Genomic DNA, 22,486 nt, shown 5'->3' on the forward strand with positions numbered 1-22,486 from the left:
GGGAAGGAGAACAGTCCGCTTTAGTGAAATGCTCCTACACATTTCACTGCAAACCATACATGCAAAAGACCACAAAACATGCACACAGAAACACGAGCTACAGGAACACTTAGCGCCCGCTGGGAAGCTGAGTACAAGTCTCCACGCCCTTCACAGGGAGCAAAGCTCGAGTGGACATTGTCAAGTTCAGTGTGTTTGGTCAGCAAAGAGGGAGGACAATCCACCCAGCCTGCAGAGGGAACATGAGGAGACATCAAAGGTCCGCTGAATGCTGTGGCCCAAGCGGCAGGAATGGGCACTCTAGGATCCCAATGCTGGCCACCTCTCGTGGCCCCAGTGGGTGAGGAGTCCTCCTTCCTGGTGGAGGAAAAGTTCTCTCTCAAAATCAAAGAAGCCTAACAAGCCCTGGGCTTCTCTCCCTCTCTCCCCTTTTACAAGGATTCAAGAAACATTAGAATGGCTAACGTTGTTAAAGAGACTAATTATACCAAATATTGATGAGGTTGTAGGGAAAAGACACTCACGCTACTGGTGGGGGTGTGAAATTACATACCCGCTTTAGAACACAGCCGGCAGCTTCCTAAAAAAAACCCCAAATATCCAACTACCCTCTGACTTAGGCACGATACTCCTAGGTATGAACTCAAAAGAAATGAGACTTATTTCCATGAAGACTTCACATAAATGTCTGTGGCAATTTTATCTTAAGAGCCAGGGACTGAAAACAATCCAAATGCTAATGAACAGACGAATGCACAAATGGCGTGATATCCGCAGAGTACAAAATATCAACCTGTACGCTACACGACTCAAAAGAAAAGCAATACTGAGGCGCCTGGGCGGCTCAGTCAATTGAGCGTCCAACTTCTGCTCATGGCATGATCTCGCAGTTCGTGGGTTCGAGCCCCGCGTCGGGCTCTGTGCTGAAAGCTGAGCCTGGAGCCTGCTTCAGATTGTGTCTCCCTCTCTCTCTGCCCCTCGCCCACTCACACTCTCCCTCCCTCTCGAAAATAAACATTAAAAATTTTGTTAAAAGAAAAGCAAAATCTGACTATTCTTGACACAGCAGAGATAAACATCAAAAAACAATTATGCCATATAAAAGAAACCACCTAAGAAAGGACTCGATTTATATGAAATTCTGAAAAAGGTAAACTCCTCTATACTGAATAAAATAAGCACATTTACCCAGACGCCAAGTATCGTCCACTCCCCAACATTTCCAAAAACATTTCCAACAGTCCTAAAGAATCCTGACCATCAAAGCCAGAGGACAGCTGCCACCAAGTAGGCAGGTCACCTACTGTGAGTGAGCTCAGCTTTGTGAGGCACTCCCTGCAGCGGGCACATTTTGCTTACTTTGTTGAGCAGCAGACATGGGGAGAAAAAACTGAGTGAGACATCCCAGGGCCTGGAACAGGACAGGCACGTGGTCAGTGTTTAGGACATGTTAGCTCTGGCTGTTGTTTTATTTTGTTTTGTGTTTACTAATTTATCTCTTTAAAGTGACACATATTTTATTTTTCCTAAATTACTACATTCTTTCCAGAGCTCTGGTAAATGGGAAAAAATTTTCCTTGCCATAAAGAATAAGCTGCCATGAAAACACAACAATAAAATCAAAATAATGCTACTACGTCCCAGCAAGCTCATGGGGCCTCCTCGGGACTGCTCCCGGCTTGCAGAAAGGGAAATTAGTAATGTGTAGAGGGGTATGCAGACTCAGCACTAAACCCAGACTTTCTCCTGAGGCCAATCGGGGGAACGAGAACAGAGAGGGCTGGCTGCAGGAGTGCCCACCCATGCTACGTGAAGACATGTCCGTGTGCCCTCTAAAAGCACCCCCCGTACCCGTGGAGGACTGTGGCCCAGGCCTTAAGGAAACAGGGATGACTGTACAGGCACCTGCTGTGCTCCCATCAGCGCACTGTCAGACCTGCAGTGACAGAGGAGGGAGCTGTTCCTTCCAAACCGGGCTGCCGACTTCGGCTCAGGTCATGATCTCGCGGTCCGTGAGTTCGAGCCCTGCGTGGGGCTCTGTGCTGACCGCTCAGAGCCTGGAGCCTGTTTCAGATTCTGTGTCTCCCTCTCTCTCTGACCCCTCCCCCGTTCATGCTCTCTCTCTCTGTCTCAAAATAAATAAACGTTAAAAAAAAAAAATTAAAAAAAAAAAAAGAGTCCAACTTCAGCTCAGGTCATGATGTCACGGTTTGTGAGTTTGAGCCCCATGTGGGGCTCTGTGCTGACAGCTCGGAGCCTGGAGCCTGCTTCAGATTCTGTGTCTCTCTCTCTGCCCCTCCCCCGTTCATGCTCTGTCTCTCTCTGTCCCAAAAATAAATAAACGTTGAAAAAAAAATTTTTTTTAAATAAATAAATAAAAAGGGTTGAATATGTCCTTGTATTAGTAATTCTATGTTGGGAAGATTATCTTTAATTAATTTATTTTATTTTAGAGAGAGAGGGAGAGAGAAAGAGCATGCACATGTGAGTTGGGGAGAGGGGCGGGGGGGGGGGCGGTGCGGAGAGAGAGAATCTTAAGCAGGCTTCAAGTTCAGCACAGAGCCCAATGAGGGGGTCGATCCCATGACCCTGGGATCACGACCTGAGCTGAAATCAAGAGTTGGCCACTCAACCAACTGAGCCACCCAGGTACCCCTGGTTAATCTTTTTTTTTCCTTTTTTTAGAGAGAGGAGGAGAATGAATTTTAAAAGCGCACAAGGAGGCTTTTGTTTTTATGAATCAAAACGTCCAAATACACATTTTAAACATGCTCATTTTAGTCAATTATACATCAGCCAAACTTGAAGTCACAAATACTCAAATAGTGTCACTCCCTGATCACTTTACTGTTTTCGTATCGCATACGGTCTGGAGGCCAACTGTGGGTACTCTATCAATAGGGTAGAAATAGAATGGCGTGCTACTGCCAACTTTTCCCAACCCCGTTTGGGGACATCATGTTGGCAGTTTGAAATTGGTCATCGTGGGAGAACTTATACCAATAAAGTCAGCAAATGCTAGAAACTAAGGCTTAATTTATCATATTATTGAATACAATATATGGAATGTCTATGCCTAGACAAGTGACGGAGGGGCGCCTGGGTGGCTCAGTCAGTTAGGCGTCCCACTTCAGCCCAGGTCATGATCTTGCGGTCTGTGAGTTTGAGCCTCCCACGGGGTGCTCTGCTGTCAGCCGGCCGTCAGCAGAGAGCCCGCTTCAGATCCTCTGTCCCCACTCTCTCTCTGCCCCTCCCCTGTACATGTGCATGAGCTCTCTCTCGAGAATACATTAAAAATATAAAAATAAAATAAATATTTTAAAAAGTGATGGAAAGTATGCTAATAAATCGTATAGGTGGCCACTACCTTGTGCATATCCCCTCAAAAAGAATACCCATAAAGAAAAAATGACAGAATATTCTTCCAGTATTCAAAAACAACTATTCCATGCAGCAAAGAAGTTGCCCACATTACTGAAGAACAAGGAATAGTCCAACCTAAGTCTGTTTTGTTTCATCTTATTTGTTACTAAACAGAAAATAACCAAATTTCATAAGAGAGAAAATAGTCCACAGGTAAGAAGAGGCAGTTTACTAAAAAAGATAAACAGCAAACACATGAAATAATGCTCAACACCATAAATCCTTAGGGAAATACAATGAAAACAAATGAGGTAACAATACTTATTTTAAGAAGGTGAAATTAAAAAGTCAATCTTACCAGGCACTGACAAGGGTGCGAAGGAGTTGGAAGTCTCACACGCTGCTGGTGGAAATGCAAAAAGACACAATCATTTTAGATCACTGCTTGGCAATTTTTAAAAAGGAGTTAAATATTTACCTACCCCATGACTCAGGCAGTGCACTAGGAGTCATTAAAATAGGAGAAATGAAACACATATCCATATAAAGAATTATAAACAAATGTTTACACCAGCTTTATCTGCAAAAACTCAACACTGGAAATAATCCAAATATCCATCAACAGATGAATGGATAAATGCAGCTGATGACACATCAAAGAGAAAGCTACTCAGAAATTAGAATAAATGATTCATACAGGAGCCATTTAGGATTCTCAACGCAGCATCAAGGAAACAGAAAAAAAGAGCAAACACTTTATGGTTAATCATAAAATTCTAGAAAATGCAATCAATTTTTATTTATTTTTTTAAACGTTTATTTATTTTTGAGACAGAGAGAGACAGAGCATGAACAGGGGAGGGGCAGAGAGAGAGGGAGACACAGAATCTGAAACAGGCTCCAGGCTCTGAGAGGTCAGCACGGAGCCCGACGCGGGGCTTTAACTCACGGACCGTGAGATCATGACCTGAGCCGAAGTCGGACGCTTAACCGACTGAGCCACCCAGGTGCCCCAAAAAATGCAATCAATTTTAAAAGAATGCAAATCAATGGTTGCCTGGAGGGCCAGAGAGAGATTATAAAAGGGAGAAAGGAAAACATGCAGGTGACAGACATGCTCATTATCACTGCTAACATGGACAGTTTCCTAAGTGTACACAGGTCAAAACTTACCATGTTATAATGCTTTAAATACGTTCAATTTAGTCTATGTTTATTATGCCTTAACTTAATACAGCTTTCAGAAGTGGTTCACAATAAAAATCCAAATCTCCCACCCTTCGGAACATCAGGTCTGGGAACTCTGTATTGACTCCACTGTCTCACTCATGCCTGAGGCTCAGCCGTTCCTCAGTGGCAGTTAATACTGGCCAACAGTAAAAGCCATTTCCACCAGAGTAAGGGCATTGCTAGCTGGGTCACAATAGCCATATCCCCAGAGTACAGGATCTCCCTTCTCCCCTGCCTTCTTCTGTTGCCTGTACAGCAACAGCCTTGAGGTTAACAGCTCAGATTGGCTACAGGAACCCACGAAACCCCTGGTCTGCCAGTGACTTCAGCTACACAAGATAAACCCACCTGGAGATCCTGAGATTTCTGTACACTCGCAGCCTGCAGTCAGTCACCGAAACACCTGTGGGTGCACACCCGGGAGAGGCGCACTCCATGTACCCTGCGGCAGTCTCCCCCACGCTCTGTTGATAGTGTTTCTGTGCCAATTATGGGTTCCCTTGCCCCTGCAGTCTTACAGCCAGCGACACTGGCCTATTGAGCTCTGGGTGTCAGGGTGCACAGCTCCTCTGCAGGACCTGGGGCTGATTTTCCTCAGCACTGCTGGGCACTGAGGTATCCCATGAACAAGGAAAAATTCACGTTGTCTCCAAAAGCACAGGTGTTGTCACAACTGCCCCTTTCTCACGGTGACCTCTGGCATCCAGGCAAAAACTCAGGACCACAGAGCAGTCTTTCCTAGGAGGTCCTGGCAGCAACGCAGACTATGATACAACTGGAGAGCACTACACTCCACCATCACACTGTCCCCTCTGAGGCACCCAACGTTTGCATCCCCTCACAACTTTCCACTTCAAGTTGGCAGTCCTTCAAGCTACCCTATACTGTGGACAGAGTTTCTAAGATTAAAGGTGCTTAAACAGAAAGGCCTTTATTATTGCACAAACCAGCCAAAGCTGTGCAACAGTTTCCGGTTCGATGACTCGGAAGCTGGAAAACCTCATCAAGAGCACTCCCTGAGACCAGTTAGATCTCTCAAAAAGCTAGTTCTTCTGCGCAGGCCATCAGCAGAACCCAGATAGTGTTCTAGAGGCCAACAGAGGGTCAAGTCCATGTGCTAACTTGTCAAGAGAGAAGGGAATGAAGATCTCATAAGGCTCAGGATACTCTTGACTTCCTCTAGCACATGGGAGAGCAGTGGTCAGCTTTGACAAGCAGACCAAGGTGACTGACGCACACTGTGGGGACTGGTCACGTGGTAGAGCTGAAGTGGCTGCTGCCACCGAAACTGGCAGGGACATCAACCTGGCAAGGAGCTTGGACAGGTTGTACATGCTTCCCACATAACTGAAACTTACAGGGAAATCTCCGGTCTGTAGATGTTTTCAGATCTATAAAATTCAGTTCAGGCAGAGGGCTCAAGAGGCTTTCCTCCACCACAATTAAACTAAGTAAGGAAAGGGCACATTCTCTGCATCTGTTTCACTTTGTGTGAACTCTTTGGTGTTGACTGAGCTCAGTTTGCAGCTAAAGGATTTCTCATTCACTGCAGGTGAGCTCTCCTATGTCGAAGGAGGCCAGAGCTCTGGCTAAAGGATTTCCCACACTCATTGCACTCATAAGGCTTTGCTCCAGAGTGAACTGTCTGGTGTCGAACGAGGTGAGTTTTACGGCTGAAAGATTTCCCACATTCACTGCATTCATACGGCTTTTCTCCAGTGTGAACTCTTTGGTGTTGAATGAGGACAGATTTCTGGCTAAAGGATTTCCCACATTCATTGCACTCATAAGGCCTTTCTCCAGTGTGAACTCTTTGGTGTTGAATGAGGACAGATTTCTCACTAAAAGATTTCCCACATTCAATGCAATCATAAGGCCTTACTCCAGTGTGAACTCTCCAGTGTCTCATGAGGTGGGTTTTACAACTAAATGATTTCCCACATTCAGTGCATTCATAAGGCCTTGCTCTAGCGTGAGCTCTCTTGTGGCGAAGAAGGCCAGAACTTTGGGTAAATGATTTCCCACATTCAATGCATTTGTAAGGCCTTTCGTTAGTATGAACTCTCAGGTGTTTAATAAGGATAGATTTTTGGATAAAGGACTTCCCACATTCACTGCACTCGTATGGCCTCTCTCCAGTATGAACTCTTTGGTGTTGAATGAGGTCAGATTTCTGGCTGAAAGATCGGCCACATTCTAGGCACTCATAAGGCTTTGCTCCAGTGTGAACTCTCCAGTGTCGAATGAGATGGGTTTTGCGACTAAAGAACCTCCCACATTCACTACACTTGTAAGATCTTTCTTCGGTGTGAATTTTCTGGTGCTGAAAAGGTCTGTACTTACAGCTGACGTCTTTTCCACATTTGCTACATTCGTCAAGACCTTCTCCATCGTGGAATCTCTGGTGGTCAAGAGTGTGAGTGTTGCTGAAAGCTCTCCTGCATTTGATCCACTTGTGACTTATTCCGCTGGTAAAGGGCTCCCCACACTCAATGCTGCTCTGGGGCTTCTCGCTGTTGGGCATAGCCAGGTGCTGGAGAAGGCCTGAGGGAGCTAGAAAGTCCTTTCCACCTTCCCCACTGGCAAAGGGCCTCGCTGACACGTGGAATCTGCAGCTCGTCACTAACAAGGCACTGTCCATATCCATTTTGAACATTTTCTCTCCACTGTCATGCTTTTGATACTGGTGAAGGTTTGCACCAAACCAGAAGCCTCTGGTCGCCCCACCCAAGTATGCTTTCTGCCCAGAATATGCCGCTCGGAGCTCAGAAGGTTGCAAATTGTCTTTCAAGACTGGGACACAATTCTCACAGAGGTGAGTCTTCTGGATTGACGAACCTGTCTTAGAAGTCCTGACCTGTGACACTCTTTCTACAGAAACACTCTGCTCAGAAGGTACTTCCTCATTCTCTGCTCCACACCAACAATCTGAAAGCAGAGAAATGCTGATAAAGTATACTTTACCTCTGAGGAAGAGAGGGAAGTCCCATCAAAAATGTGTGTCAAAAATATACATTCAAACCAAAGACAGAATCCACGGGTATAATTTCAGAATGGGGCACCAATTTGAAGGGAGGGCTGCTTTGCAGTACTGGGCCTCTAAAGATGACAGAATGAGGGAGACCTTTTGGGACAAAGGGCACAAGTAGGGGGTGCCACACAGGGAGGGGAGGCAGGATCACTAATTCACTCCTGTGCCAACAGCCTTCAGCAGGAACTTGTTGTCTGGGGACAAGTCCACGCTACTGAGAACGATGGTTCTGCCCAGGCCCAGGAAAATACCAGTGGAACTGAGTATCTGGTGTTCAAGGACAATTTAAGGATATGTGCACACGTCACAACACATTACGTACAGGAGAACTGTGGACCACGTGGTGGAGAGGAACAAGTGATGGAGGTCAGAAAGCCGGGGACAGCCAGGAATGGAAGTCACAGATGAAATGTGACTCAGAGTCAGAAAAGCATAGAGTATGCAGAAAAAAGGTGTAGAAATGATGTGTCCAGTGGCACCTGCACCGAAACGCTGGCGAACACAGGGTGGGTTCCTGGTATACTTTAAACACAGCCCTGATGTCAGGCCCCTTCCAGCAGCTGCCACTCACCAGGCCAGGCCTTCTCTGAAACCGCCGGGCCAAGTCCACCCTGCGAAGCAGCCAGCACCCTCCTCAGACTCCCAGTTGGAGAACTACGTAGGACCTGAGTGAGGCAAGTCCTTAGGGAAAGACAGGGCAGGTGAGGGGTCAGCACCAGCCCAGAGCAACTAGGAAATATCGGACCACAGAAAGGAACACTGCAATTAAAATCTCAAAGGACGGTCTTTCAAGAAAGGTCTAAGGACCACATAAGTAGGGACTATGACGATGTTTACAATTCCTGATATAGGCAATCATAAGGAAATCTTTAAAAGTTCTCATCACAAGGAAAAAATATCTGCAACTCTGTATGGTGATGAACGTTCATTACACGTAATGTAGTAAGCATTCTACAACATATACAAGTATCAAATCATTACACTGTATGCCTAAAACCAATATGTCGCATGTCAATTATATCTCAATTTAAAAAAAAAAAAAAAGGAGGCAGAACCTGGGGCACAAGATGCCACAAATCTGGACACAGTCATCCCACCAGGGAGAGGGTGAGCAATGTGAGATCCATTCGGGTGACTGTGGGACTCCCAGATTCCCAGACCCTTCCCTGCACACGGTGGGGTAGCAGGTATTAGGGCGGCTTGCTGAGGGCACCGCTTGGGGCAGTGAACATAGCTTAGCACTGGCACCCACAGCACACATGCCAAGGAAGTGCGGAAGTTAGCAGAGGCCAAGGTTTAGCTCTGGGAGAGGGAGAAAGAGCAGCTCACAACACTGAGAGGAAGATGAAGGCCTTACCCAGGGATGTTGCAAGTGCAAAGGTCTCCAGCATCACGTCGTGGTACAGGAACCTCTGAGCCTCATCAAGGAGCCCCCACTCCTCCTGGGAGAAGTACACGGCCACGTCCTCGAAAGTCACACAACTCTGCCAGAGTGAGGACAGTTCATTCCATAATCAGCTTCTCCCCTAGGATTCCCAAGTTCATCCACCCACTCATCCTTCCCCTGCTCACCCACCTCCCCACATCCCCATCTCAGAGAAGATACCAGGCCCTGGGGCATCTGATGCACACTGTCTCCTTCTGGTCCCTTTGATCACCATGTCCACCCACAGCAACGACAGGCAGGTGGGCAGGTAGACGATACCAAAACTCTGATGTCAGGCCCCTTCCAGCAGCTGCCACTCACCAGGCCAGGCCTTCTCTGAGACCGCCCTGCCAAGTTCCCCAAGAGGGACACACTCGTTAAGCAATTCTCCAGATCAGATGTCCCAGACGTAACCAAGGGTGTGGGCTCCCATTTCTCTCTTATGTTCTCAAGGCCAGGGCCCTCGGGCCTTCACTTCCCACTCTCTCCTAGTTCTCCCTGCTCTGTACCACAGGCACTCCCCATCCTTCTTCCATGGCATAGAGTCTGGCAAATTCAAACACGTTCCAGAACTACAGCAGCACACCTCCAATGGTCCCCACAGCCAGAGGCAGCCCAGAGTCCTGCTCCGTAGGTCTCCCTGCCTGACAGCTCCTCGCTTCAACCGCAGCCACACAGAACCACTTGTGGATCTCAGCACTCATGACCCTCCTCCACTCATGCTGCACTTGATCGGCTCTCACCGGTCAAGCCTTCTTCTCTCTGTCCAACCCTCATCCAGAGCCAGTCCCAGAGCCTTTCCACCCCAGGTCCAGAGATTCTTCTACATGAGCACTTGGCCCCCGAGCTAATCCACCTGCCCGACCGAAAGTCCCCAGGCACACCAAGGTCACAACAAAGTCCTGGTGACCCCAGAGCAGTGAGTAAGCAGCAGTCCTGGCCTCACCACCATGTTGCCTCCATTATTCCCACACTCCTGCATCATCTCATGTGCACCCACCTCTCAGAAGCCTTGCTCCCATCAGGTCATCCACTCTCTCGCACTGTTCCCACCACTCCTCGCTTTCACTGACCCACACGCAGACACTGGTCTGCACCCCCCCAACTAGGTGACCAAGCATGAGACCCAGCCTCTGACCTCACTCACCCCTTCCGAGGCTACTATTAACATCGTCATGACTGGGATTACCCCTCCTCAACGTGACCCACTGTGTTACGGACCGAATGTACGCATTCTCCCAAAAGTGGTATGTTTGGAGCCCTAACCCCCAGTGTGATGGAATTTGGAGATTTGGAGGTGGGGCCTTTTGGGGTGGTGATCAGATTTTGATTAGGTCAGGAGGGTGGGACCCTCTTAAGAAACCCTTCTACTTTCTTCTCTCTCACCTTCAAAATCAGAAAAATCACAGGTCTACTGAAAAAACCTGATTCAGAATCCAGCCATCTCTACCCCCTCCAAGGCCACCGCACTGGTCCACATCATCAGCACTCACTGGACTACTGCAGTACCCTCCTCCCTGGTCTTCCTGCCACTTCGCTCACTCGCCCAGTCTGTTCTCTGTGCTGCAGCCGCAGGAAGCATAAGAGCTTGAACAGATCCCTCCTCTGCTCCAAAGCTCCCACTGTTCCCACCATCTCCAGAGTAGACACCCAACTTCCCAGGGGGCCATCCCAGGTCTGACTCCTGCTCCTGTGCTCTCTGTTCCCATGAGAAAGGACACTGAGCTACCCTTGTTCAGCTCAGTCTCCCCTCCAAAAACCTGCAGACACTGGTACTATACTGGGGCAACCGTCCTCCACACCTCATTCTATTGGCTGCCAGCAACAGGATCCACTCCACAGAACCCCCAGCCTGGTCTGAGGACCCTGGGCTTAGAACCTGTTCCCAGTCCCCAGGCCTGGAAGAATGATAAATGAAGAGTGTCAGGACACCACAATCACAGAGATAAAGAGAGGAATCAGGACCAGTGAGGTTCTGGAACACCATCCACTCACTCACCTCTGCAGGATTCATAGTGCTTCTGTACTGATAACGGTCTGTGTGAAGAGGAAAGTTCGGAGAGGCAGGTGACCATGGCAGGGCTCCATGGGCTCCGAGCTACCCTGCACCCCTGCCCGGCCCTGGAGCCAGGTGACCTGGGATAACTACAGTCTCTCTGATCCTCAGTCCCCAGAGCTGAGTCTTACAACAGTATGACCTTGGACAGGGACCAAATCCTCCCTGTGCTTCCTATTATCATCCTTCCTCCGGTCTGGTCCCTTTAGCACCTTGTAAAAACTTTTTAAAAAGGCTAATTCAGGTGAGGCCTTTCCTGTTCACAATTCTCAATGGCTCCCAGCCTCTGATGGCCACCTGCCAGTCCCCCCGTGACCCCGCCGCACACCCTCTGTTCCCCTGAGGGCAGAGGGAGGACCCCACACCCCCCAATTCCTCCCCCTCGGCGCCCCCTTCAGCCCTGCACCAGCCGGACCCTCCCCTGCAGCCCGCTCCCGCACTCTGTCGTGCCAGCGCTCAGACACAGGGTCCCCACACGCGAGCGCCTCCCCGGCCCGGACACTGGTACCTGGGCCGCAGGGACGCGAGCAGGCGCCCCGCGCTCGGGCCTGGAGGGTCTGGGGCGGGGGGAGAGGGCCCGGGGGGCGCGCGTTTACCTGAGCCGGGTCCCTGCGCGCGGTCGCCGCCATCTGACTCTGGGCGGAGCGGACACCCGGGCCAGCGGTCCCCGTCCCGGCCCCGGCGCGGGGCAGCCCGGGCGGCGTTGAGGAGTCGCGGACGCCAGTCTGCGCGGCGGGGACAGCGCCTCCCCTCGCGCCTTCTCGGTCCCCTCAGTCTCCACCCGACCTCAGGAGTCCGTGACCCAGCACATACAGCTCAGAGCAGCCAAAACTACCGCCACGAGGAGGACGCCGGAAGTCCCGCCCCGACACGGTGGGAACACACGGAATTGCCCTTCTCGTGAGCCTCTATTGGCTAAACGACGACGACGCCCGGCGCAGCGTCCTCTGGGTAGTGTAGTTCTCACAGCACGAAAAGCCCTGGCGCGGGGCGCCCCTCACCCGCAGACTAGGAGGGAGAGGTGCTGAGAGGTGGTGTCTCCGTCTCCCAAGGGCGGGGGAGGGGCCTCGCTCCTTTAAGGGGCTGCTCTTAGATTTCTGAGGAGTGTCGTGTGCAACTGATCACCTAGGTGTTTAGAGAAGTTATTTCGGACTCCTTGGAGCTTAGTATTTTCTCGGATTCTAGAAGTATTATTTCAGATGCTCCCAGTGACTCAGTCCATTCCACAGAGTCGTGCAGACACAAAACGTGGAGCCTAATAGTTTATCTTCTTTCTTTTCAAATGCCTCTAGCCCGAAACGTTAGAGTCAGCTTTGTGAGTTTCAGTACGCTGGGTCAGGAACAAAAGAAAAAGACTCCGCACAGGGACAGGACAGAGAGGAAACAAAGTGTTAGACTGCCGTAGAGCAGGAGGACAAAGGTGAACTCTGTTGTTGGTTCCCACAGAAAATCTCTCTGCTGGCCGTATAGGTAGTGATTGTGTCCAACTCACTGAGGAACACGGGTTTGTATCCATAATATCTGTTACTCCCTATCCTTAGCCACATTTAATTCCTTTTAGGAATCTGGCGAGTATTTAAAAGAAGAGACAACTGTGCTGACAGGGCGAAGCCTGCTTGGGATTCTCTCTCTCTCCCTTTCTCTGCCTCTCCCCTTCTCATGCTCTCTCTCAAAATAAATAAACTTAAGAACAATAATAAAAGGAGAGCCACTTACCAAATGTCATTTTGGAAAAGGGCAGTGTCTATAGTGTTCGCCAATATAGGAGCACGTGGGCAAAGAGGATAACAGACTATGAAGTAAAGGTTTGGGACACTAAGATCTCATCCATTTGACGGGAAGTTATTATCGTTCCTGCTGCTACTGCAGGGATGGTGTCTGTATGGGGAGTTGAGATGATCTCAGAAAACAGTTGTGAAATGAAAATCACTGAAACCCATTAATAATGGTTATGTAGTCATTCAGGGATAGTGGCAGGATAGCGCTGGGAAAATATCAGTAAAAGGTAAAAAAAGAAAAAAAAAAGTTAATACTCCTACCAACTTCCGTTAGCAAATTATGCCCGGAAAAGAAAAACATGTATATGCCAACAATGGCTATAGAGCAGCTGTGAGTTAAACACATTTTCTTACTGATCCTCACTTCATGCATAATGAAGGCTTCAGAGTGGATATTGTGAGGATCAGTCAGTTTGGACAGAGACAAAAGATGAACTCAGGCTATCAGAGAGAACGCAGAAAAGTAGGTAGCCCTAAAGCAAGTAGAAGAGGAAGACATGTCTCTGGGTCCCTCAGACACCATCCACGTGCCTCTCCTTGTATTTATGTCCCAACTCAAGCAAGAAGTATTGATTTTCAAGACAGCATTTCTTTATTATTTTCATAATATGTTCTTTCTTAAATTTGACACTTATCTGGAAATCGTATTTACCACATCACCATTTGCTGCCAGGATGGTGGTTGTCATGGTGGTATCCAAATACATGTAAAAATAAGTATATGAGCCTTGAAATAAAGGCCTGTGTATCTGTCATCTCATCTCTTTCTGGGAAGTTATTATCATTTCACCTCTAACTGATGTGACTGCATATCTCAATAATTAAAGATATGTATTCTCCCCGGTATTATTGAGATAAATATCAATAGCAGGTGACCCAAGGACCTTCCATTCTATGAAACAAGGTAAAATAGTGAGCAGATTGCATTCTGGGTTCCTGCCATCCTGAGGGCTTCTCCAAATGTGATATTTTAAAATTCCCATGGACACTTAAAAATAGCAGATTTCAGGGGTGCCTGGGTGGCTCAGTCAGTTAAGCGTCCGACTTCAGCTCAGGTCATGATCTCATGGTTTGTGAGTTCAAGACCACATCAGGATCTGTGCTGACAACTCAGAGCCTGGAGCCTGCTTTGAATTCTGTGTCTCCCTGTCTCTCTCTGCTCCTCCCCTGCTTGTGCATTCTCTCTCTCTCTCTCTCTCTCTCTCTCTCTCTCTCTCAAAAATAAACATTAAAAAAATACCAGATTTGAGGGATACACAGAGAAAGAGAATTAAGAAAACTTTTCCAGGGTAATAAAGATGAACAAGGAGACAGTGGTGTCTCATTTTGTTATTTCAATAAACATTTATTGTGGTGCGCCTGGGTGCCTCAGTCGGTTAAGCGTCCCACTCTTAATTTTGACTCAGGTCATGGTCTCATGCTTCGTGAGTTCAAGCCCTGCATCAGGCTCTGTGCTGACAGCACGGAGCCTGCTTGGGATTCTCTCTCTCCCTCAAAATAAATAAGTGAACATTAAAGAAACATTTACTGAGTATATGTGGTACATTAATCTTTTTATTGGGTATGCATAATGTGTCAGGAAACAAATGAGATAACAAACCATATTTCATGTTGCTTATAATCATGTTAAAGATATTAATAAAAATAAATATAAACAACATACTATCTTTTAAGTGAACAGGTGCTTTGAAACAGAAAAAAAAAGATAACAATGATGAGAAGTGCAAGAGAGTGACTGCAGATGGGCTGTGATATCGAAGAGGGTTTGTCAACTATTTCTCAATAAAGCTGGAGAAAAAGAGAATTGAGTGGGATGCTCCACTAATAAAAGCATATTTAAGGAATGCCTTGAAGACCGTGGAGTGAACTCTGTGTATAGCCTTGTGTTCCATAGAGGAAACAGCTAGAACAGATGCCTTGGGCCAGTGCTGACCTTTCATGTTCCAGTCAGAGTAAGAAAGATAATGCAACTGAAAGCATGTGAGTGAGGAACGGCTTGGTAAAAGCTACAGTTGGATCATGAAAGGCACTGTAGATCACTGGAAGAACTTTCCATTTTATCCTGGTTGATAGAGGAATCATGACAGGGACTGGAACATCATGCTAAGTGTCTGAATGAGAAATGAGGAGAAGGCAGGCTGAGAACCTAAAAAGAGGTAAGGTTAGCAGCAGATAGATGACTAGCCGGGTGACTTATCACAGACATCTAGGTGAGAGGTAATGAGGTCTGCAATCAAAGTTGGGGCAGTACTGGACACAGTATCGTTAGGTACTCGATGTGTTTTGAAGTTATTTCTTTTCATCCCTAAGGGATTTTCAATTGGGTTGCTCAACTGGCATGAGCAAAGGAAAGGTACAGAATATGACTCCCAAACTTCATACATGAACAGTAGTAGAATGAGGGAATTGCCATCAGCTGAGATTGTGGGACAGCAGTAGAAACAGGTTAGGCGGGAAGATCGGGAATTCAGACCCCAACATAGTAAGTACAAGATGCCTGTTGAGCATGTGAACATAGCGGTCAAGTCGGCAGGCAAATCTCGAGAATTTTCGAGAGCAGTGTTGTCAGGATTAACTCTGAACACTGTTAGTTTATAAGCTTCTAAGTATTCGAGAAGATGAGACTGGATGAGATGACCAAGGGGGTAACTTCAGGTGGAGTAGGTGAAAGGAAAATCGACCGGTGTGCAGGGAGATCCCAACACTAATTTTGGGTGGAAAGGAGAAACAGAGAAAGAGATTTGAAAATTACCAACTATTTCTCAGTTGGACAGTCACAAGCCTCTTATGTCTGTCTCAGCCTATCAAAAGTGACTCTACTGCTACTAATGCCGGAGGTCCTTGCTTGGGCCATCGTACTGGTGGTGAGCCCCATGGAGCCAATGTTGGTAGGTGGACTGGCTGTTACAGTTCTCATTATGACTGCAAGTTGTGCTTCAGCAAAAACCATGAGGGAACTTCAAAGGACAAGATTTCTTCCTCACAGGTCCCAGAGGGTACAAGTCATGCCAAGGGCCACATAGCGAGTCAAGGGTAGAGAGGGAGAGAGGAAGCTCCGACCCGGGCTCTGCCTTTATTGGTGCCCAAGGGCGGGGTGCCCAGGTTTTGCAGGTGGATTTAAAGAAGAATGGGCTGGACACTAGGGTTTCAAGAGAGAAAAGCGAGGTCCCAAAGGCAATCAGTTCTCCAGGTTATTCAAGGCTTTCTAAAGGAGGAACTTTGTTGTTTTGTTAGTAGCTGTGTTGTACGGTAGGCAATATGTGTATTTCAGATGGATGTCTTTGCAATGGATGCCTTGGCAATCAAAAGCTTAACCTGCATTATAATCCTCATGCTTACTGTCAGGCACTTAGGCCACACAAGTCTTAAAACACGAGGGGATTTAGAAACCTGTTTGTGCCTTCGGTGCGCCTCGGTGGTTCAGTCAGTTAAGTCCGACTCGGGTCTTCCGGCCTCATCACCTTGAGCGGGACCCCACACTCCGCAGGCCGTGTGCGTGCGGACACCACGGTAGCGACGCCGGAAGTCCCGCCCCCAGCCTACGTCTAACACAGAAGCACTCCGTCCGGAACGCTCGTTGGCTTAGCGTCTCCGCTGGGCAGAAGGCTTTTTCGGATGGTGTAGGGCCACTGCTGGTCTCCGCGAGGGGCGCTCCGCACTTGTCACTGCGGAGCAAAGGTCACCGGCCTCGCGAGGGTCTCTGGGAAGTAGCGCTGCTTTGTCCGAGGGCAGAGGCTGAGCTCCGCTCCCCAAGTGGGCTGAAACCCAGTTTCTGCGAGTCTTGTGGGCAGGTGATCACCGAAGTGTTTAGACGTGTATTTCTCCAGACTCCACCGGGCTCGGATGCTCCCCGGGACTGCAGGTGCACACGGACCCAACGGCAAACGACTGTCGTGTGATTGCGCGTCATGTGGCCGTAGTCCGATGCATCAGAGTCAGTCCCGGGCGCTTAGGGGCTGGGGTCAGGACGGGAGAGAACAGCCTCCAGGCCGGAAACGACCCCTGTGAGTCGAGCACCAAGGCTCGAAGAAGCCTTAGGCAAAGTGTACAGTCCGTTCCCGCCGACAGGGGCCGAGAACTCGCCGGATCCCAGCCAACAGGGCGCCTCCCGCTGGTCGCCCGCAAAGATCGGGATTTGGCCTCCGCGCACACAGGCCAGGTATGCGGCCCGAAGTGGGAGGGGCCTTCGCCTCTGGGATCCGCGGCGGAAACCCGGCGCCTGAATCCTGAGAGTTCCGGGGGAGCCCTGCCGGGAGGACCCCGCAGCTCCCGGCTGTCCTTCGGGGCGCCCTCGGGGCAGCTCGCGGCCTGCGCCGCTCCCGGAACCCGGGCGGGCGCCCCCTGGAGGCCCCTTGGGTGGAAAGGGGGAACTCTGGCGGAGGGTGGGGGGGGTGGGAGCCGGCGCTGTGGGGTCTGAAGTTCCACCCCCTCTGTGCCCAGCCCACGCTGTCCCCGGTCAGATGTGACCTCAGATCACACCTGACCCACTGACCGATGAGAATATCTGTCCGCGGAGGGAAAGAATAAATCAGGTTCCCTCAGGAAAGGGGGATCAGTGAGAGCCCAGCACTTTCTTCAGATTAAGGGATGATACATATGATATGTGATAGATGATATGACATATATGATATAAATAAATAAATAAATAAATATTAGGGCACCCTGTTACACCTAAAGTGCGGCCTTTCTAGGGTCTCCACTGACCATCTAGAGTGTTTCAGGGGGGTGTCTCCCCTCTGGCTGGTCAAGATTCTAATATTACCCGCACTGTGAGGCCTGTGCATCCTCCAGCCTGTTCTCAGCACCCTGCCAGCTGTTTTCTATCCTTTCCCAGCCTTGCCCTGCACCTTAGTTTTCTGCTAAATTCTCTGTGACCTCATGCAGGTTTCTAAGGCTTCTTCTCTGCCCATACCCCACTTTGTCAGGACCACACAGGAATTCCAGAGTGTACTTAACTCTTGAATGAGGAGGGGTTAGCGCTGACACCCCCAACTCCCATTTCCCCAGCCCCTCAACTTTCTTCACCTCTCCAATCACGGCAGTTGAAATCCCTATAACTTTTGATTCCCTCAAAATTTAACTACTAATAACCTACTGTTGACCAGAATCCTTACCAATAACATAAACAGTTGGTTACATTTTTTGTTTGTATTATATACTGTATTCTTCCAGTTAAGGTAGAGAAAAAAATGTTAGTAATGAACAAGAAACAAATATACATATACACTTACAGCACTGTACTGTATGTATTGAAAAAAATTCACATATAACTGGACCCATGCAATTCAAACCTGTGTTGTTCAAGGGTCAACCATATAGCATGAAATCTCAGACCTGATTTAAAGCAGAAGGAAAATCCTATGTAAAGCAGGAGGAACCCCTTCTATAACAGGACTCACTTGAGTTAGGGAAGTTATTTTGTGAGCTGAAAGAGAGGGAAGAAAAATCCCCAAATGACAGCCTCCACTCATTTTATAGATTACCTCTATTTCCAATAGAGGGCGTCAGCTTTCTGCTGGATATCTGTTTTACCGCTTGGAGTTTACTCACTGGAAGAACGATGGGTTTCCCTGACTTCATTTGGAGAACAGAAGAGAGAGTGGGGAAAGGAATTTAACGTGTGTGCTGCAAACCTGACTGGGAGGGACATTTTGAGAAATGGGATAGAGCTTTCAGGAAGTGAAAGGAGGCAGAGTTTCATCTGAGCGGAGTAGGTATCAGTACATGTTTATACAGTTTATACAGTTACACAGAAGAGAGGGAAAACAAATGAGGAAAAGGACAATGGAAACAGCAGAAGTAAATTACTTCAGATGTCAACACCACAGGTCATTAAGGAAATACAAATGAAACCACCATGAGATACCAATCTACATCTACCAAGATCACTATTTTCAAAAGGGTAAAATAACAAGTTGTTGCCGAGTCTGTGGAGAAACGTGAACCCTTGTACACTTCTTATGAGAATATAAAATGTTGCAAAGTGAGAAGGCAGAATACGGCTTCTCATTAAGCTTAATAGAGACAGGTCATCTGACCAAAAAAAATTCCATTCCTGGGCATATACTGCAACAAGTGGAAAGCAAGGACTCAAATCTATACTTGTACACCCATGTTCATAGCAGCATTAATCACAACAGCCAGAAAGTGGAAACAACCCAGCGTCCGTCAATAGATGAATGGATAAAATGTGGCGTGCCCAAACAATGGAATATTTTTCAGTGGTAAGAAGCAATAAAATGCTGAAACATGCCATAAGATAAATGAACCTTGAAAACATTATGCTAAGTGATATAAGCCAGGCACAGAAGGATAAAGATATGGTTCCATGAATACCAATATCTAGAATAAACAAGCTCATAAAAACAGAATGATGAGAGATTCCTAGAGGCTGGAGTGAAGGGTGAATGGGGAGTTACTGCCTAATGGATACACAATTTATGTTTGAAATTACAAAAAAAAACCTTTGGAAATAAGTGGCAGTAGATACACAGCATTACAAATTTACCTGATGCTACTGAATTATATACTTGAAAATTATTTACATGGCAAAGTTAATATTACATAAAATTTACGACTCTCCCATCCCTCTCAAAAATACCCAAACTGAGTGATTTTATCCACTTCCCAAGTTCAAAATTTTCCTTTGTTATACTATTTCAGAATGTCATCAGCTTTTCCACTGATGAAGCTAAAACAGTATACTCTTTGTGTAAGCACATAAATAACGTTCGTGTTAGGACTCATATAGGATTGTGGTTTCCAGGATCTAACTGCCCCACTCTACACAGAATAATAAATTTATATCAAGAATCTGAAAATTTTTAGTCCCTTAAATACTAACAGCTGGTGGAAGAAATGATTAATTTCATGTAGAGAACAGAGTCATACAGTCACAATCAGATTAGAAAATATGTTTTCCTTGCCAAGAAATGAAACAAAACTGAGAGATGCGAGTATCACTGAAAATGAGCACAAAAGGGCTAAATGTTGGGAAACATGAAGACAAAAACATAGAGGCATCCACCAGCCACTGGCCTGGAATAGCAAATAGAGTCATCCAAACAAACAAAAGAGAAGACAGTGAGTAAAAGAAGAAAAAAGCACTCACAAGGATCAAGATGGTACAAGAGGCCCTGGCCTCGGGAGAAGGTCTGGGAGCAAGGCTGTGGCTGTGAATGTGTTGGACTCGCTGTTTGTGCCTGAGCAGGAAAAGGACCACTGAGCCACTGGCCCAGGCCATGAGACTCAAACACACAAAATCAGTTATGAAGAATATTGCTACAACCACAAATTGGAGAAATCTGTCTGGATTGAGTGCGGAACAGTATCCATAACTTACTCTCACACTAAAATTTTTGCCACTCATAGGACTAATCATTTTGATAGGAACAAAAATATTTACCAACAGATGCAGGATCCAGCAAAGGAGACAGCAGAAACCAATGAACATTGGGGATCTTATTCTGAGCTCCAGCCACCTAGAGAAATTGGAACATAGTTTAATGGTCTAAAGACACCGAGAAGTGTGGTAGTGCTGAGGGAAACCCCTCTGGCCACTCTATGGAAATAGAAAAGAAGTTTACATACGATCTCATTCAGAAAATATTTTGATCTAAAGGCTGCCATGGCCTGAGGGATCCCTCTCAATAAAAGCACCAAGGAGTTGGCTAAGACCAGTTGATTGAGAATCAAGTCTGTGGGTCTCACCTTGTGTCCAGTGAGAAGTGTGAAGTTATAAAAACACAGGAGAGAGGCGTTTGCAAGGATTCCCACTCCCAGCTGAGTGAGGAAGAGGATTCCTATTTCCCACTTGGTGGCAGCCATCACATCAGTATCTACGAGACATTGATTTTAGTTGAAGCCAGATGAATGGCAGTACAAGAAAAAAAAAAAATTGTGATAAACTGTGGTGCATCCAGACAATGGAACATTATTCAGTACTAAAATGAATTGAACTATCAAGCCATGAAAAGACACGCAGAAAACTCAAATGCATATTACTAAGTGAAAGAAGCCGTTCCGAAAAAAAACTACACACTGTAGGATTCCAACTATGTGACACTCTGGAAAAGCAAAACTATGCAGACAATTAAAAGATCCATGGTCGACCAGGATTGGAGAGGAAGGGGAGGGGATAATAAATAGGCATGCATAGAGGATTTGGGGGGCAGTGAAAATATGCTGTGTGATATTATAATAATAGATATTACTGTAGGATATTATAGTAATGGATTGTCCACCCACAGAATTGACAAAACTAAGAATGAATTCTAAAGTAAACTCTGGACTTTGGGTGATTATAATGTATCAAGGTAGTGTCATCCTTGGTAAAAAAAAAAAAAAAAAAAGTACCATCCTGGTAAGTGATGCTAATAATGGAAGAGGCTATACATGTAGGGAGACAGGAGATACAAAGGAAATATCTGTGCTTTCCTCAATTTTGTTGTGAACCTAAAACTCCTAAAAAAAAAAAAAAAGAAAGAAAGAAAGTCTTAAAACAATGAAGTATGTGACCATCACCATCACTTGAAAACACTTTGGAGGTCTACCTACAGGAGCCGAGTAAACACATCAAGGCTCACCTGCACAATAGAGTTTTCTATGCCTGCAAATTGAGTGAGGAGGATCTCTACAGTCTGACCTACGGTTATAAACTGTATGTATTCTGAAATGAAAAGCTAGATGGAGAGCTCTGTGTAGAGAATGCTAAAGGTTTTTTTCCCATGTATATGGAGGAATGAAAATGTAGCCACAGAACATACATAGGAATGGGGCAGATTTTAAAGCTAGTTTTTAGAGAAAAATCTTGTTATACTGTTTTATTTGTACAAATGTACACATATCATACAATTATTAAACAATTTTAAGGCAAACTAATGTTTTAAAATACAAAATTCAAAGTTTAAGAAGTAACTGAATACCCCATTGGCTTTCTTTCTATGTCAAAGAGACATTTTGAGTGACTCGAAAATATGGGATTGGCTTTATTTTCCTAGGAAGTTCTATTAAGGTAAAACTACCTGCAAGGAAATCTTAAAGTCTGTGTATGTATTTTATTAAAAAGTATTGGGATGCTATTTTGGAAACAAATATATTACTATGAATGGAAAATAAAGCTTTCTATGTCAGAAAAAAATAAATATATAACCTAAGAACTTGAGCAAAACTAAAACACATATTTGGTAGGAACAATTGATATTAACTCATATAGTATTTGATTTTAAACATATATGCATTTTTTCCACAAACTGAAAAAAAAATAGAAATTATGGACAATGCTGTAACAATGCCTACTTCTAGCACCCAGTTTATGGTCTCTTAATCCATTTTCTTGTGTACGTAAAGAGTGTCTTGAGGGAAGCGGGGGGCTTATTCGCGGACTTGGGCAGGAACTTTCCAAGATACAACTGAAACTTCTTGTCATAAAAGGGAAGCAAGGAAAGAACACTGAGGTCACTTTTTAGAGGTCACAGGATTCCACCTGACGAAGGTGCCCTTGCAAAGTTTTGGTACAACAGTGTAACTCCAAATGATTGATTTATGTAAACCAAATCCATATAAATGACATAAAAATAAGTGCAAAACTGCTGGAAGATGTTG

The 22,486-nt window shown here is 46.4% G+C and overlaps 2 protein-coding genes across 15 annotated transcripts in view; both read right to left on the minus strand.

The window, feature by feature from the left end:
• Nucleotides 1-11,966, minus strand: part of LOC123378949 (zinc finger protein 530-like) — a 42,397-nt gene extending 30,431 nt beyond the window's left edge. For 4 of the 14 annotated variants that reach the window (XR_006590852.1, XR_006590851.1, XR_006590850.1 and 1 more), the window contains exons 1-4: nucleotides 11,703-11,964; nucleotides 8,982-9,108; nucleotides 4,942-7,521; nucleotides 3,722-3,763 (exon numbers count right to left, since the gene is read on the minus strand). Coding sequence is in view for 5 of the 14 variants with exons in the window: in XM_045047321.1 (XP_044903256.1) it covers nucleotides 3,722-3,766; nucleotides 6,937-7,521; nucleotides 8,982-9,108; nucleotides 11,703-11,735 (790 nt within the window). In the remaining 9 variants the exon portion in view is untranslated. Of the gene's footprint in view, nucleotides 1-3,721; nucleotides 3,767-4,941; nucleotides 7,522-8,981; nucleotides 9,109-11,049; nucleotides 11,402-11,702 lie in introns of those variants that run through there. The other 10 variants (XR_006590849.1, XR_006590848.1, XR_006590847.1 and 7 more) reach the window with 6 other exon arrangements.
• A 7,821-nt stretch (nucleotides 11,967-19,787) lies between these two features.
• On the minus strand, nucleotides 19,788-20,710 carry LOC101097113 (vomeronasal type-1 receptor 1-like). The gene is given in 2 exon segments (XM_023245895.2): nucleotides 19,788-20,392; nucleotides 20,395-20,710. Coding segments are annotated over 2 exon segments (921 nt in total).
• Nucleotides 20,711-22,486: the final 1,776 nt, after the last annotated feature.

The sequence above is a fragment of the Felis catus genome, chromosome E2 (assembly GCF_018350175.1).
Source record: "Felis catus isolate Fca126 chromosome E2, F.catus_Fca126_mat1.0, whole genome shotgun sequence".
In the NCBI taxonomy this organism is placed as follows: Eukaryota; Metazoa; Chordata; class Mammalia; order Carnivora; family Felidae; genus Felis; species Felis catus.